This window comes from Phytophthora infestans, genomic scaffold (assembly GCF_000142945.1).
Source record: "Phytophthora infestans T30-4 supercont1.2 genomic scaffold, whole genome shotgun sequence".
In the NCBI taxonomy this organism is placed as follows: domain Eukaryota; phylum Oomycota; class Peronosporomycetes; order Peronosporales; family Peronosporaceae; genus Phytophthora; species Phytophthora infestans.
The window spans coordinates 1053963-1065766 of NW_003303757.1; the positions used below are offsets into that span (position 1 = coordinate 1053963).

Genomic DNA, 11804 nt, shown 5'->3' on the forward strand with positions numbered 1-11804 from the left:
ACCTCCTATAGATTTTAGTCGCTATGGCGTCCGAAATAGCGACCGAAACCCCCCGGTAGCTAAAAAATTGGCGATAGAGACGCCTGGTGAAACCCCAGTAGTTATCAATTTGAGCTCTTCAGTCGCTATATAGATATAGAGCCCCACCGGTGGAGATGCTCTTAGTTCCTTTATGTTGGATCATCCAACATAAGGGGTGTTTACCCTAATTCACTTCTGTTGCACCTTTTATTTTATGTTGGAGGTACAACATAAGCAAATCTTATACCTGAATTTTGTATGGGGCAACGGTCCATACCCCCCCTTTCCCCGCTATAATGAAATGAAGTCATTGATATGAGTGTGAAACGGTCACATGCACAGGCTTAGGTTTAGTTTGGTTGAATGAGTTAGAAAAGGGAGGCACCCACTATCGAGCGAGTGGCCACCAGCCACCAACCTCCTCACTCTTCAAAACGACGGCCGATAGCAACATGGTTGCGCCGACACCCAAGACACCGCGTCACCACCTCACCGAGCAAGAAAGGCGCCTCTGTCGCGAGGCTCTGCTATATGAGCGTCACGAGCGCCGCATTCGACGGACAGAGCAGAAGAGCGGCAGATGAAGCATGGCAGACGAAGGCGAAGAAGGCGACAAAGAAGAAGGCTGCCAAGCGCACAACGGCAGATATGGAGGTGGCGCAGTATAAAGGTCTGTATATTCCTTCAGCAAGTGCTCAGGTTGCAGACACGGCGGGCGAAAAAGAGGGCTCGCGAAACCAGACGATTGCTGAAGCGAAGGAGACGATAGAGACAACCGCGATAGCGGATGCGATGGAGGTGGAAGCAGACCACGAGACGGAGGTGACAGAAGTCGTCGCGGACATGGTTTTGAGCGTTGAGACTGCGCTGCCTGCCCAACCGTCTGGTATCGCGTTAGCTACTACTGATTCCAGTGCTGAAAAACGAAAGCGTAGTACTCAAGTGCCGACAAGAGGGCATCGCCGCGCTCTCCTACAAGAAGACAGCGATGGCGACGATGACACGGTGCGTTTTGTTTGTTTATCCAACCTAGAAGGATTGTGGCTGACAACATGTCTAACATAATATCCAACGTACGTGATGTATGGTGAACAGAGAATGCAAGGTGACGAAGACGAGAGTGTTTACGAAGCAGACGTTGTGCACAGTGTACCTGCGTGTGTTATTGACACAGACCCTAACTTTATGGACGAAGGAGCTGACGAATGCACCGGGCTCAACTCCGACGAGGACCCAGAGCTTCGTGAGGAACCTGAAGACGAAGAGGATGCTGCTGACGATAGTTGGGACGGTGACTGGGACCTTGGAGAGCTGACAGATGAAGATTCGGACCACGACATCGAGGAGCTTCCAGACACGGCGTGGTTATCCGCAGCGAAGAACGCACCACTGATCACTGCAATGCGTACCGATGGCTGGGAGTATGGTACGTTATGTTGGCCGAATCCTACATAATCCTTTCATTTTGTTTCTGAGTTAACATAAAGGCTAACATAGTTTTTGTCCTTGTGTGTTGTATCTAGACGCGACTAAATTTGGACCTGACCCAACGTATGCTGGGTTGTATGATGGGCCATACGGACCAAGTGACAGCGTGCTACGCCTTGGGGACGATCCGCTGGCATTGCTCTTCTTTTTCCTGCCGCCGAAGATTTGGTCCCAAATTGCTGTCGAAAGCAACCGCTATCATACTCAGTCAATCCCTACGAGGGCCCGCTCAATTCGCAGACAGCAACAGCGTAGTGGTGGCGAAGCAGAAGATCTTGCTGAGATCAGACGGCGGTTGTCAGCAGTTGAAGAAATACAAACTTACGAGGTCCTTCAAGTTATGGCATTGCTGATTGCACGTATGTTGGTCCCCATCCGGAAAGGCATTGCAGCGCATTGGTCAATGAAGAAAGTTGGAGTTCTACCGTCAAACCGCTTCAGTCTCGTGATGGGAAAGAATCGTTTTTTTCATATCATGGGATATCTACACTTTTCGAGCAACAAGTCGCCACAAGCCCGTACGGACCGAGCGTGGAAGATTCGACCGGTGCTCGATGTGCTACAGCGAACATTCGCAGAGCTCCCCCAGTCATCAGCTTCGATGAAGCAACACTGCCTTCGCGCTCGCGATACAATCCCATGAGGATCTTCAACAAGGACAAGCCCCACAAGTGGGGGACGAAGGTGTTTGTTGCTGCGTGTGCCAAGACCGCGTACTGCATGAGGTAGCTTGAGGCAAGCTTCGGCTTGCCTTTTTTTTTGGCCCAAGTACTTATGTTGACTTGTCCAACATAAGAATCCTGCGCCATCTGTTGATACAACATAATATTAACATAATCGTCTCTGTTGATGTGTTTGCCTGCTAGAATTGAGATTTATTGCGGGGCGAAGCCACATCTACGTACTCCTGTTCCAAAGGATAACAACACTGGAGAAGCGGCTGTACTTCGAAACATGAAAGCTCTCTTATCTCCGTCACCGACGTCTCCATGGAGATTAGTCGTCACCGACCGTTTCTACACGTCGGTCAAGCTGGCGCTGGAGCTGCTTCATTATCGGATGTATCTAACGAGGACGATACAGACGGATAGATCAGGTTACGCTGCTGGAGTGATCACTACGAAAAAGAAAAAAAAGGTGAACAGGCGCGAGGTACTGGTGCCTCCGCAAGGTACCATCAAGCTGGCTCAAAACAAGATGTTTTCGCAACTAACTGCTGCCATGTGGATGGACCGTAACCCGGTGCACCTGCTCTCAAGTGGGGGCAGCCGCCAAACTGGCACCGTGAGTACGTACTACATGCATTGAGTTCCCATTTGGGTGTTAGCACTAATTGTATTTGTATTCTAGTGAGACGCATCCACGGAGAAATGACGCCGGTGCCGGCTCCAGAGCTTGTTCGCGACTACCACCGCTGGATGGGTGGAGTCGACGTCCATGATCAACTCCGGTTGCAACGTTACAGCGTGCAACTTTGCTACAAAACACGCAAGTACTACAAGACTCTGTTTCTGGGGCTTCTGGATATGGCGCTTGTGAACGCGTTTATCATTCATCGACACTATCGAAAGGTAAACAACAGGCGCCCGCCAAAACACTTCTCGTTTTTTGAGGAATTGATGGAGCAGCTACTGGCAGTAGATTCAATCGAAGCGTTTGACGAGATTGATGTAAGTCAAATGTTGACCAGTCAACATAACCTCATCTGCTTCAGCAGCCTTCCAACATAACAACTAACTTATGGTGGGCTTGACTGTATTGGACCAGCAAGCGACATCTGCGCAAGATAGAACTGCCCCTTCGCCGGCAAGAGCAGATTCAACACAGCTACAAGGAAGCGCATCGTCAGCTATCGACGGACATTGTTTAGAAGAAAACCCAGATACTGTCGATTGCGAGCAGGGTGTGAAGCGACGCCACCGATCATGCAAAGTCTGTGCCATCTACAAGGTCAAGCCTCGCAAGTTTACGAAATACTTCTGCCCGGAGTGCTCGAACGGGAACAAACGGTGCGTAGCTCGCTTGGTACCCTTACCGTAAGCTTTGGCTAACTCGTTTTGATTTAGTAAATACCTATGCACCGTTCCGCGTGAAGGCAGGGTCAGTACGTGCTTCAGCATTTGGCATGCTGATTGGAACAACGGCAACGACATCCCGCGCGACCTACTGCAAGAGCACAGGACACGTGAACGACCGCCAGCGTCGCGGCCAGGCAAGAAGCGGAGACGCAGACAGCAGGTAGGCGAGAGCGGAGCAAGTGCTGGTGCTGGTGCTGGGGAGTCGAGCGAAGAAGATGATGAAGCGGTGGAGGAGGAGGCGTAGTGGTTGCGCCGTCTGGTCGTACATGTCTATGCAAGGAGCAATCAATTGATACGGCACTTGATCTTTCTTGTTATTGGCTATAATAAATGAACTCACCGCTGCTGGACGTATGCAACAGCACAAAGATAGGCTAATCAATAAACAGTACATATCTTATGTTTATTTATACAGCATAGTTGTATATGATCGTCTCAATGTACTACATAAACCCTCCTTTATGTTGGAGAATCCGTACTATACACACTGGCAAGTCGTTGTTACCACCCCGAACCCGCGCCAAGATATCCGGACTTAATTGAAACCCCATACAAATTCCTTTATATCTGTATATGGGACGAGGTCAAAATATACCCTCATATTTGAGGCCGGGAACTAAGGGTTAAAAGCGAAGAAAAGCACAAATGAAACAGTACGTTAGTATGGATATTCATTTTCTCTTTTTTCATCTTGCGCCACTGGCAAAGCTAAAACTAAAATGGCGAGTTCGCTGGCAGAAGGAAACACGACACCTCTTTCCCCCAAGACCCGTGAGCGGGTCGTGTATCCTCTCTCCAGCTCGCTCGTCTTGCTCCTTGTCCCTCTTCTTCTTCTCTTACACAACACACACCGACACGGCTCTCTCGCTCGTGTCGCCTCCCTCACCCACTCACTGCAAATGGAGTTTTCCAACGAAGCTGCATGCTCGGCCAACTCGACCTCGCTACTCCCTCGACTTTGACAGCTTTCCCCCCTCGCAGTGTGCTCTTGCTCTTTGACTTCGTCTGTCGTGGGAACGGGTAGTCGTCTAACAATCTTTTGACCCTCCTTCCACTCTTCTTCGATTAGTTCAAGTGCTCGTTGCCGGGCATGTACGTGAACCCATCAAAGTGAGCCTGCGCACGATGCGTCGCTCCTAGCTCCTGCGTCACGGGCGAATCGCGGGCCATTTCGCGCGTGAAGATGTTGGCAACGTTGCCTGTGTCGGCCTCGCTGCTCACCACAGGCTTGAATGGTGGCTCCACCTCACGTTTCAGCAGCTTATCAAAGTCGATGCTAGCGAAGAACGGGTGGTCCATAATCTCCTGCACACCCGACGGGCCTGAGCCTAATCGCTTGGCCGGGTCTCTGCGTAGCAGACCAGTCAGCAGATCCTTGGCGTCCTCCGAGAAGGCCTGGGTAAATACGACGTCCCGGTGTAGAATATTGTGGAACATGCGCTTCCGGTTCCGGTCGAAAAACGGCGTCTGGCCAGTCATCATTTCATACAGCAAGGTACCGAAGCCCCACCAGTCCACAGCCTTACCGTACGGCAGACCCTTGAGTAGTTCAGGCGCAATGTATTCGGCCGTACCACAAAAGGTCTTGGCTCCATCGGGCATGTCCACGTTTTCCTTGGACAGACCAAAGTCCGTCAGAGCAATGAAACCCTTGTCGTCCATCAGAATATTCTCCAGCTTCAAGTCACGGTACGCGATGTTGAGCTCGTGCAAGTGCGACATCGACATGAGCAGCTGCGCCGCGTAGAAGCGAGCGCGTTTCTCCGAGAACTTGCGCGACTTCCGCAAGTGGAAGAACAGCGAGCCACCGTTGTAGTAGTCCATGACCAGGTACAACTTGTCTTCGTTCTGGAACGCATACCGCAGCCGCACCACGAACGGGTGATCAATGTCACGCAGGATACGACGCTCCGACTTGGTGTGCTCCACCTGGTTCTTCGCAAACACCGACGCCTTCTTCAGCACCTTCATGGCGTAGATGGCGTTGGGGTTCGACGTTCCATCCGGCACCTTCTTGCGCACCAGCATAACCTTACCGAACGCGCCTTTACCGATAACCTTGAGCAGATCGAAGTCTTCGACACTGAGTTTGGAGTTTTGAGGAGCTTGAGCGTTCGACTCGGATCGTCCCTGGTTGGACATCTGCGTGTCCGACCGATTACGAGCTTGTGACATATCCATCGAGGAGTTCGTGGTGGCCACAGCGTCGCTGGCAGTGCGGTTCATGCGCGGGTAGCTCGGAACCGGCTGCGGTGGGGCCTGGTTGTTGGTACGCGGGCCTTCCGTGGCACACTCCGTACACACACGTTGGGCCGTACTGGATCCCGGCAAGAAGAGACGGTCACGCGAGCAGGCGTTGCAGACAGCGCGGTGACACATGCGGCAATGATGGCGACGGTCGAACAGCGTGAAGTGGAACAGACACAAGTTGCAGTGCTTCTCACTGTTGCCCATCTTCGAGTTGTTGGCTTCACGTCGCGTCGACTCTTGCCGTACCAATTGAGGCGCGGCCGGACCGGCACCGTTGACGACCACTGCCGGTGCCGATGCAGGCGGTTCCGGCACAGGTTTCTCTCCAGCCACGTACGTGGTAGCGTCGCGTGTGTCCAAAAACCGGAACAACGCGTCCTGGATCTTGTTGATGCAGAAGGCAGTCACGTAGTAATGGTTCGCGTGGGCACGCGGCGGTCTCCCGGCCGACAAACAGGTACAACCGGTACGATGGGGTGCGTCACCGTCCAGTTTCGTCTGGAACAGTTGATCGTTGCTCTCCCAGTACATCGTACGGTGTGCCAGGATGGACTTGACGGACTGCGAGTCGCCGTCTTCGATACGGTGACTCGACTCGATGAGTGCAATGGCTCCATTACGACGCATCAGCTGGTCGCCCCGAGACTGGAGAAGATACTTGATGAGCACACCGCCGTACGAGTATCCGAGGAAATACACGCGTCTGGCCGCAGATCTCGCGACGTACGAGTCCCATAGTGAGTCCATGTGTTCCTCCGGACTGGAAGATCCGGGAATTTGCAGTCTTTGCTTGCCGTCACGCATCACGATGACGTTCTTGTTGGGATTGGCCACAATGATACCGTAGCCTTCGTCAATAGCCTTGCGGAAGTACTCGAGCATACTTCCGCTCTTGACACCAGCATGGAGTACCAGTCCGCGACTCCAGAGACCAGGATACAGGCCTCGACTGACGGCCACAAAGACCAGAAGCTTCTTACACGTCTCGTAGTTGCGAGACACGAACACATTCGCCTTTACTGGCGCCTCGGGGGTGCTGCTGGCTGGGATGAAGACCTCGCGGAAGCCCAGTTCCTTACGCATCGAGTCCTGCACGTACTTGACGACAGTGTTGATAATCTCGTCCTGGTGTACGGCCAGATCGGAGTCATCCAGTCCCTTGCCCGTAGCCTTGAGGTGGATCATACCCTCGGCGTCCATGGCGTACAGTGGGTGAGAGAAAGGGAGCGCCGCCCCTCGGTTCGCGGACGGAGCTGCCGCGCGCTGGCCAGAGTTTTGGTAGTCGGCCGAGGCGGGCGCCGGCGGCATTGTGCCGTTGGCTTGCCACGACTGCTGCGACTGATAGTCCGAGCCATTGCTGTAGGTGCGTCCCGGTGCGGACGGAGGACCACGCGGAACACCGCCGGCCCCGTTTGCACCGTTAGGGTAGTACTTGTTGCCCCCGACGGGCTCTTTGCTTTTGCTCTTCTTTCGTCCCCATCGAGGGAACCGGAACGACATCTCTGACACTGGCAACAAGATGGACAAGTTAGCACTAGCCAGGGAGGGGGGTACATTTGCACTCAAGCCGCGACGCACCCTAAAACGAGTCTTCTGACTGTTGCTAGTAGCTACGAGGAAGACACACACAGAGCAGAGCGTCGGGTTAGCCTCTCGACTGCGGTGCAGGCGTGTTTTCTCGTGTGAAGCTGCTAAGATTGAGTCGGTGCCCTTCCCCACGTGTTGCACGTACCCTGCCGGTTGTGGAGGCCTCTACCGCCTGGTGCTGTGGTGCAGCGAGAGAGCGAACCCTTGCCGCTACGTGGACCAGATGTCGAAGGAGAGCTTTCAACCTTCTCCTGCTCGCGCCTGGTGGCGTTTGGCCAGCGCAACAATCCGAACTGGACGTCCGTCTATCCGTCGTACGCGAGGCCTCTTCCTCTTGGCTCCAGCCTTGACTCCCCCCTCGCGTCGTCGTTCTGAGCATCCCCTACCCTCATCCATATCGCGCAATTTCATTGGCGAAGACGAGATCGATTCGACGACAAATGCCATAAACGGGTCAGTAACACTGACGCCTTCCTGCTGACAAAAAACCTCGCCCTAAAATGGGAGCATAGCCCAAATTCGGCCAAGCGACACACCTCTTCTAAACTTTAAAGGCAACGACTGCGTCATGAATCATCTCATACAAAGCGATGACAGGCTGCTCCTTTGTGTCTTCGGGAAGAGCGCAGGCACACAATTTTTTTGACACTTTGATCATGAGCTCGAATTGGCGAGAGTAACGCCACTTTCATCAGTTTGTCCATATTTCTTGTCACAATGTCGTAGTCTGGTCACAATAGTCAAACGGAGCGTTTCGTGATTTGAGAGAAAAGGAGTGACTGCCCGTTTATTGGTCAATAACGACAACGATTAGAGCTACGAATACCGATTGAAATTCAACTGGAATGACTGTGGTATTTCGCGACAGATCAGCTCAATTGACACCTGCAAAACCAATATCAACAACCTTCTCGATTTGGCAGAGTTTCTCCTGTGCCAAGTCGGCACAGGATAAAAAAGCAATCGAAACCGCGATCCAGAACTGGGTACAACGCTCTTTTTTACGCAAAGTGCTCAAACTTCTTGTGTGCCCGCAAACAGCACCGTTGCAAGATCATAGCCGTCGCCGGCTTTGTGGACGCCCGGTCGACTCAATCTTAGTATTTCGTAGGCTGTGTCGCTACATAAATCATGTAGCGACACAGCCTGTCTTACTTGCCGTTATGTTTGCCGGTACCAAACTCGAGAGTGCATGCAAAAATGGGCACACCTGGCTCTTCTTCCAGAGCCAGAATAAAACCTCAGTCGTCGTGAAGTCGTGTGATACAAAAATGTCGCTCGAAGCATCTACGACATTCAGACGACTCGGTGCAGATGAGTGTAGCCATCGTGTCACGCACAACAGTCTTGACAGACTAAGATGAAGATGGCTCCGTTAAGCTACACGTACACCCACTCATCCCTGCCTTATTTATCGAGTATTATAGCGTGGGGTGGAAGGGGGGCGGCACTTGTGGTCGGAGTCCGACCACAAGGCCGTTTGCTACTTCTGTGTCAGAGGCAGAGTCTGACCAGGTTCCGATTGCACATTCCAGCATTGTTGATGGCGACTGGCGTCCGCCCGCAGGCTGGTTGCACTTAAAGAACGGAGAGGCGAAGAAGATTATGTTCGGCAAACATTTGGCCCCGTTGCATTCACTGACTTACGTAAATTCACTTTAGTTTACCCTCCTGTGGCACCAGGCGCTTCCTTCGACGCCCGGCTGCTTTACTCCTCGAGCGCTTCGATCGTGCTCTTCTCCTTCCTATCACTATGGTACCGACTGGACTACCACTTCTTTTTTTATCGTCTTTGCGTATGAATCGTCAATTATGGATAAAAGCTGGTCACTCATTTTTCGGACAGCACGCACAGTAGCTGTGGCACGACCTCGACGCGGAACGGCCCAGGGCCGGCGAACACCTCTCCGTCCACGTTCAGCACGTCTTCCACGATCGGCTCGATCACCATGGCCTTGACCTTGTGGTAGCCAACCAGTTTCGACTTTAGGAACGTGTTGCTCAGATAGCGCACGGCGATCTCGGCTGTCTGCGAGATGTTGCCCTTGCGGGAGTAGATCAGATCCAGATTGCCGTCCGACGGGTGCGCGTACTTGGTCTCAAAGTACACGTTGGAGCCGCCAGCCGACGTCAGCTCTGACGAAAAGCTATGCCACTTACCAGCATATTTCTCCTCACTCGCAGGATGAAAGATCGACTCGGCGTCGCCCTTCCACTGCTTGGCAGCCGGGTCCGTGTCGTCGTAGATGCTGCAGCGCTCCACGTGATGTTGGTCCTCTGCAGTGTCGTCCATGATCTCGTAGTAAGTGCGCAGAATCTGCTCGCCTGTGTTGGGGTCGACAGGCACATTATCCGATAGAACGTAACTGATCTTGGCCTCGTGCTTGTGAGGCGCGAAGAGGCCACGTTTGACCTTGAGGTAGAAGTATCGGTGCACGCCCAGCCATCTGGTTGCCTCCGACTCGACAGCGATGTCCGAGCCGATGCCGTAGCTCACACCTGTACACGCAAACTCGAGACGAGTGGAGCCATCGTCGTTGCTGGCTTGGCATGTCATCACGTCGAGCGGGCGGATCTTGCGCTTGATGATGCAGTACACCGACGATGCATGTGTGGGGGTGCCCACACCCTTGCCAAAGGCGTTATCAGTACCAGCACAAATGAGTGACACGGGCGTCGTAGCGACCAGTGTGCGCCACACACTCTCCTCGCGAGAGAACACGCCGTTCATGAACTCATTGACTGTACCGTCGCCGCCGACAAACACGATGGCTTCGTACTTCATATCGAGGTCGAAAGCTGCACCGATGTCGCGTGCGTGCCCGCTGTATTGAGTCTCCTCCACGTCGCACTGGATGTTGGCGAGTTCCAGTAGCGTCCTCCAGTGCTCCCAGACTTTACGTCCGCGGCGACGGCCCGAGTGCGGGTTGACTACCACCTTGATACGACGCGTCACATTTTCGGGCACACGAGCCATCCACTTCACAAACATTTGCAGTGAAGTCACCAGCTTGGCAGCTGTGGTTTCGTCATTGAAACGCAGAGTGATGGTGCGGTATCGACGCATGAGGCGACGGTGCTCCTTGCCTCTGCCTGGCAGCATGAAGTGCACGTCCACGCTGGTCTTGCTGCCGGGCGTAAGCGACGCAGCGAGCAGATCGTCCTTGAAGATCTGGAACTCCTTGGTTTTCTTGCGGAAGAGCGACACGCGCTGGCAGTTGAGGCCGTCGCGGTCCACCTGGACGGTCATTTTGCGCCAGACCGAGCCGATCTGCATCTCCATCTGCGCCGACATGACGCACTGCTCGGGGAACTCGCGAAGACGGTGCGAGTGCATTTCACGCACGATTTCGCGCGCTGATGCCGCGGTGGAGAAACGGAATTGTACTTGACGATTCTCAATCGCCTCCAGAGCAGCGTCACGTTGTGGGCAGCCAGCCCAGCTCTTGGAGCGCATGAGTCTCAGGCTCGAAGGCGTCTCGCCTGCTTTGCTGCCGCTGTCGTTGTCATGCTCGGGCGCGTCTTTCCTGGGCACGAGGCCTTGCGACGGTACGGCCACGGTCATGGCACGCCGGAAGTGGTTCTTGGCTGGCGACACCGGCGGGCGGTTGGCGGCGTCCTGCAGCACGCGCTCGCGCACCTCACGAATGCGGTCACGGTCTTCTCCTGTGAGCACCTCGCCATCGCTGCTGGCGGCCGTAACATTGGACAGTCGCTTGTCCTTGACGTCGTCCTCGTCGCTCGACAGTCGCTTGGTCTTGATGGTGTCCTCTTCGTCGCTGTCGTCCAGTGCCGGTTGCGACTCGTGGAACAGTTGGTTCTCGTCTTCGATGATCTTCACGGGCCCGACATGATCGAGCTCGTCGTCCCTAGCGTGCGTTGGAAGCACCGCCATAGACGTCGGTTGCTAGTCAGTAGAGGTACAGCTCTGTTCTTGTTGGTGAGTGTGCGAGTGAACGAACTTGTTTCCGCCCGGAAAATGCTGATTGCGCTCCGTCGGAAGTGAAACAGCGATATAGGAGCGGCATGCGACAACATGGTGTAATCAAAATAAGAGTTATAAGTAGTGCCTACTGATTTTGAAGAGGTATTTAAAATTGGATGATATATGAGAATTATATGCAATTATCCAGTGAGAACTTGCGAAAAAGTGTATGTTGGCATCATCAGGTCCACGGAAGGGACAGGCAGACCCATTCTCAGTGCCTATTTTTTATATCGTGGAGTGACTGAACTTCGCTATGTGCAGGAAGCTCGCAAGTAACTAAGGCACACAGGGTGATTCCTGGTACAATATTCGGGACGGTTGTTGTCCAGCGCACGGCGACTTCCGTAATTGCCGTTTACGGTATTTTGATTTGGTTTCAGATGTGCGCCGGA

At 53.4% G+C, this 11804-nt stretch overlaps 2 protein-coding genes across 2 annotated transcripts; both read right to left on the reverse strand.

Annotated features, from left to right (window-relative positions):
• Nucleotides 1-4235: 4235 nt before the first annotated feature.
• Nucleotides 4236-7705, reverse strand: PITG_01365 (protein kinase, putative; the record flags this gene model as incomplete). Its single annotated transcript, XM_002907989.1, has 3 exons — nt 4236-7345; nt 7416-7447; nt 7570-7705. One exon carries the CDS (start codon nt 7335-7337, stop codon nt 4653-4655), a length of 2685 nt encoding a protein of 894 aa, XP_002908035.1.
• A 1355-nt stretch (nt 7706-9060) lies between these two features.
• On the reverse strand, nt 9061-9981 carry PITG_01366 (uncharacterized protein; the record flags this gene model as incomplete). The annotated part of the gene is made up of 1 exon (XM_002907990.1): nt 9061-9981. The coding sequence occupies one exon, from the start codon at nt 9979-9981 to the stop codon at nt 9256-9258; it is 726 nt and encodes a 241-aa protein (XP_002908036.1).
• Between the last annotated feature and the right edge of the window lie 1823 nt (nt 9982-11804).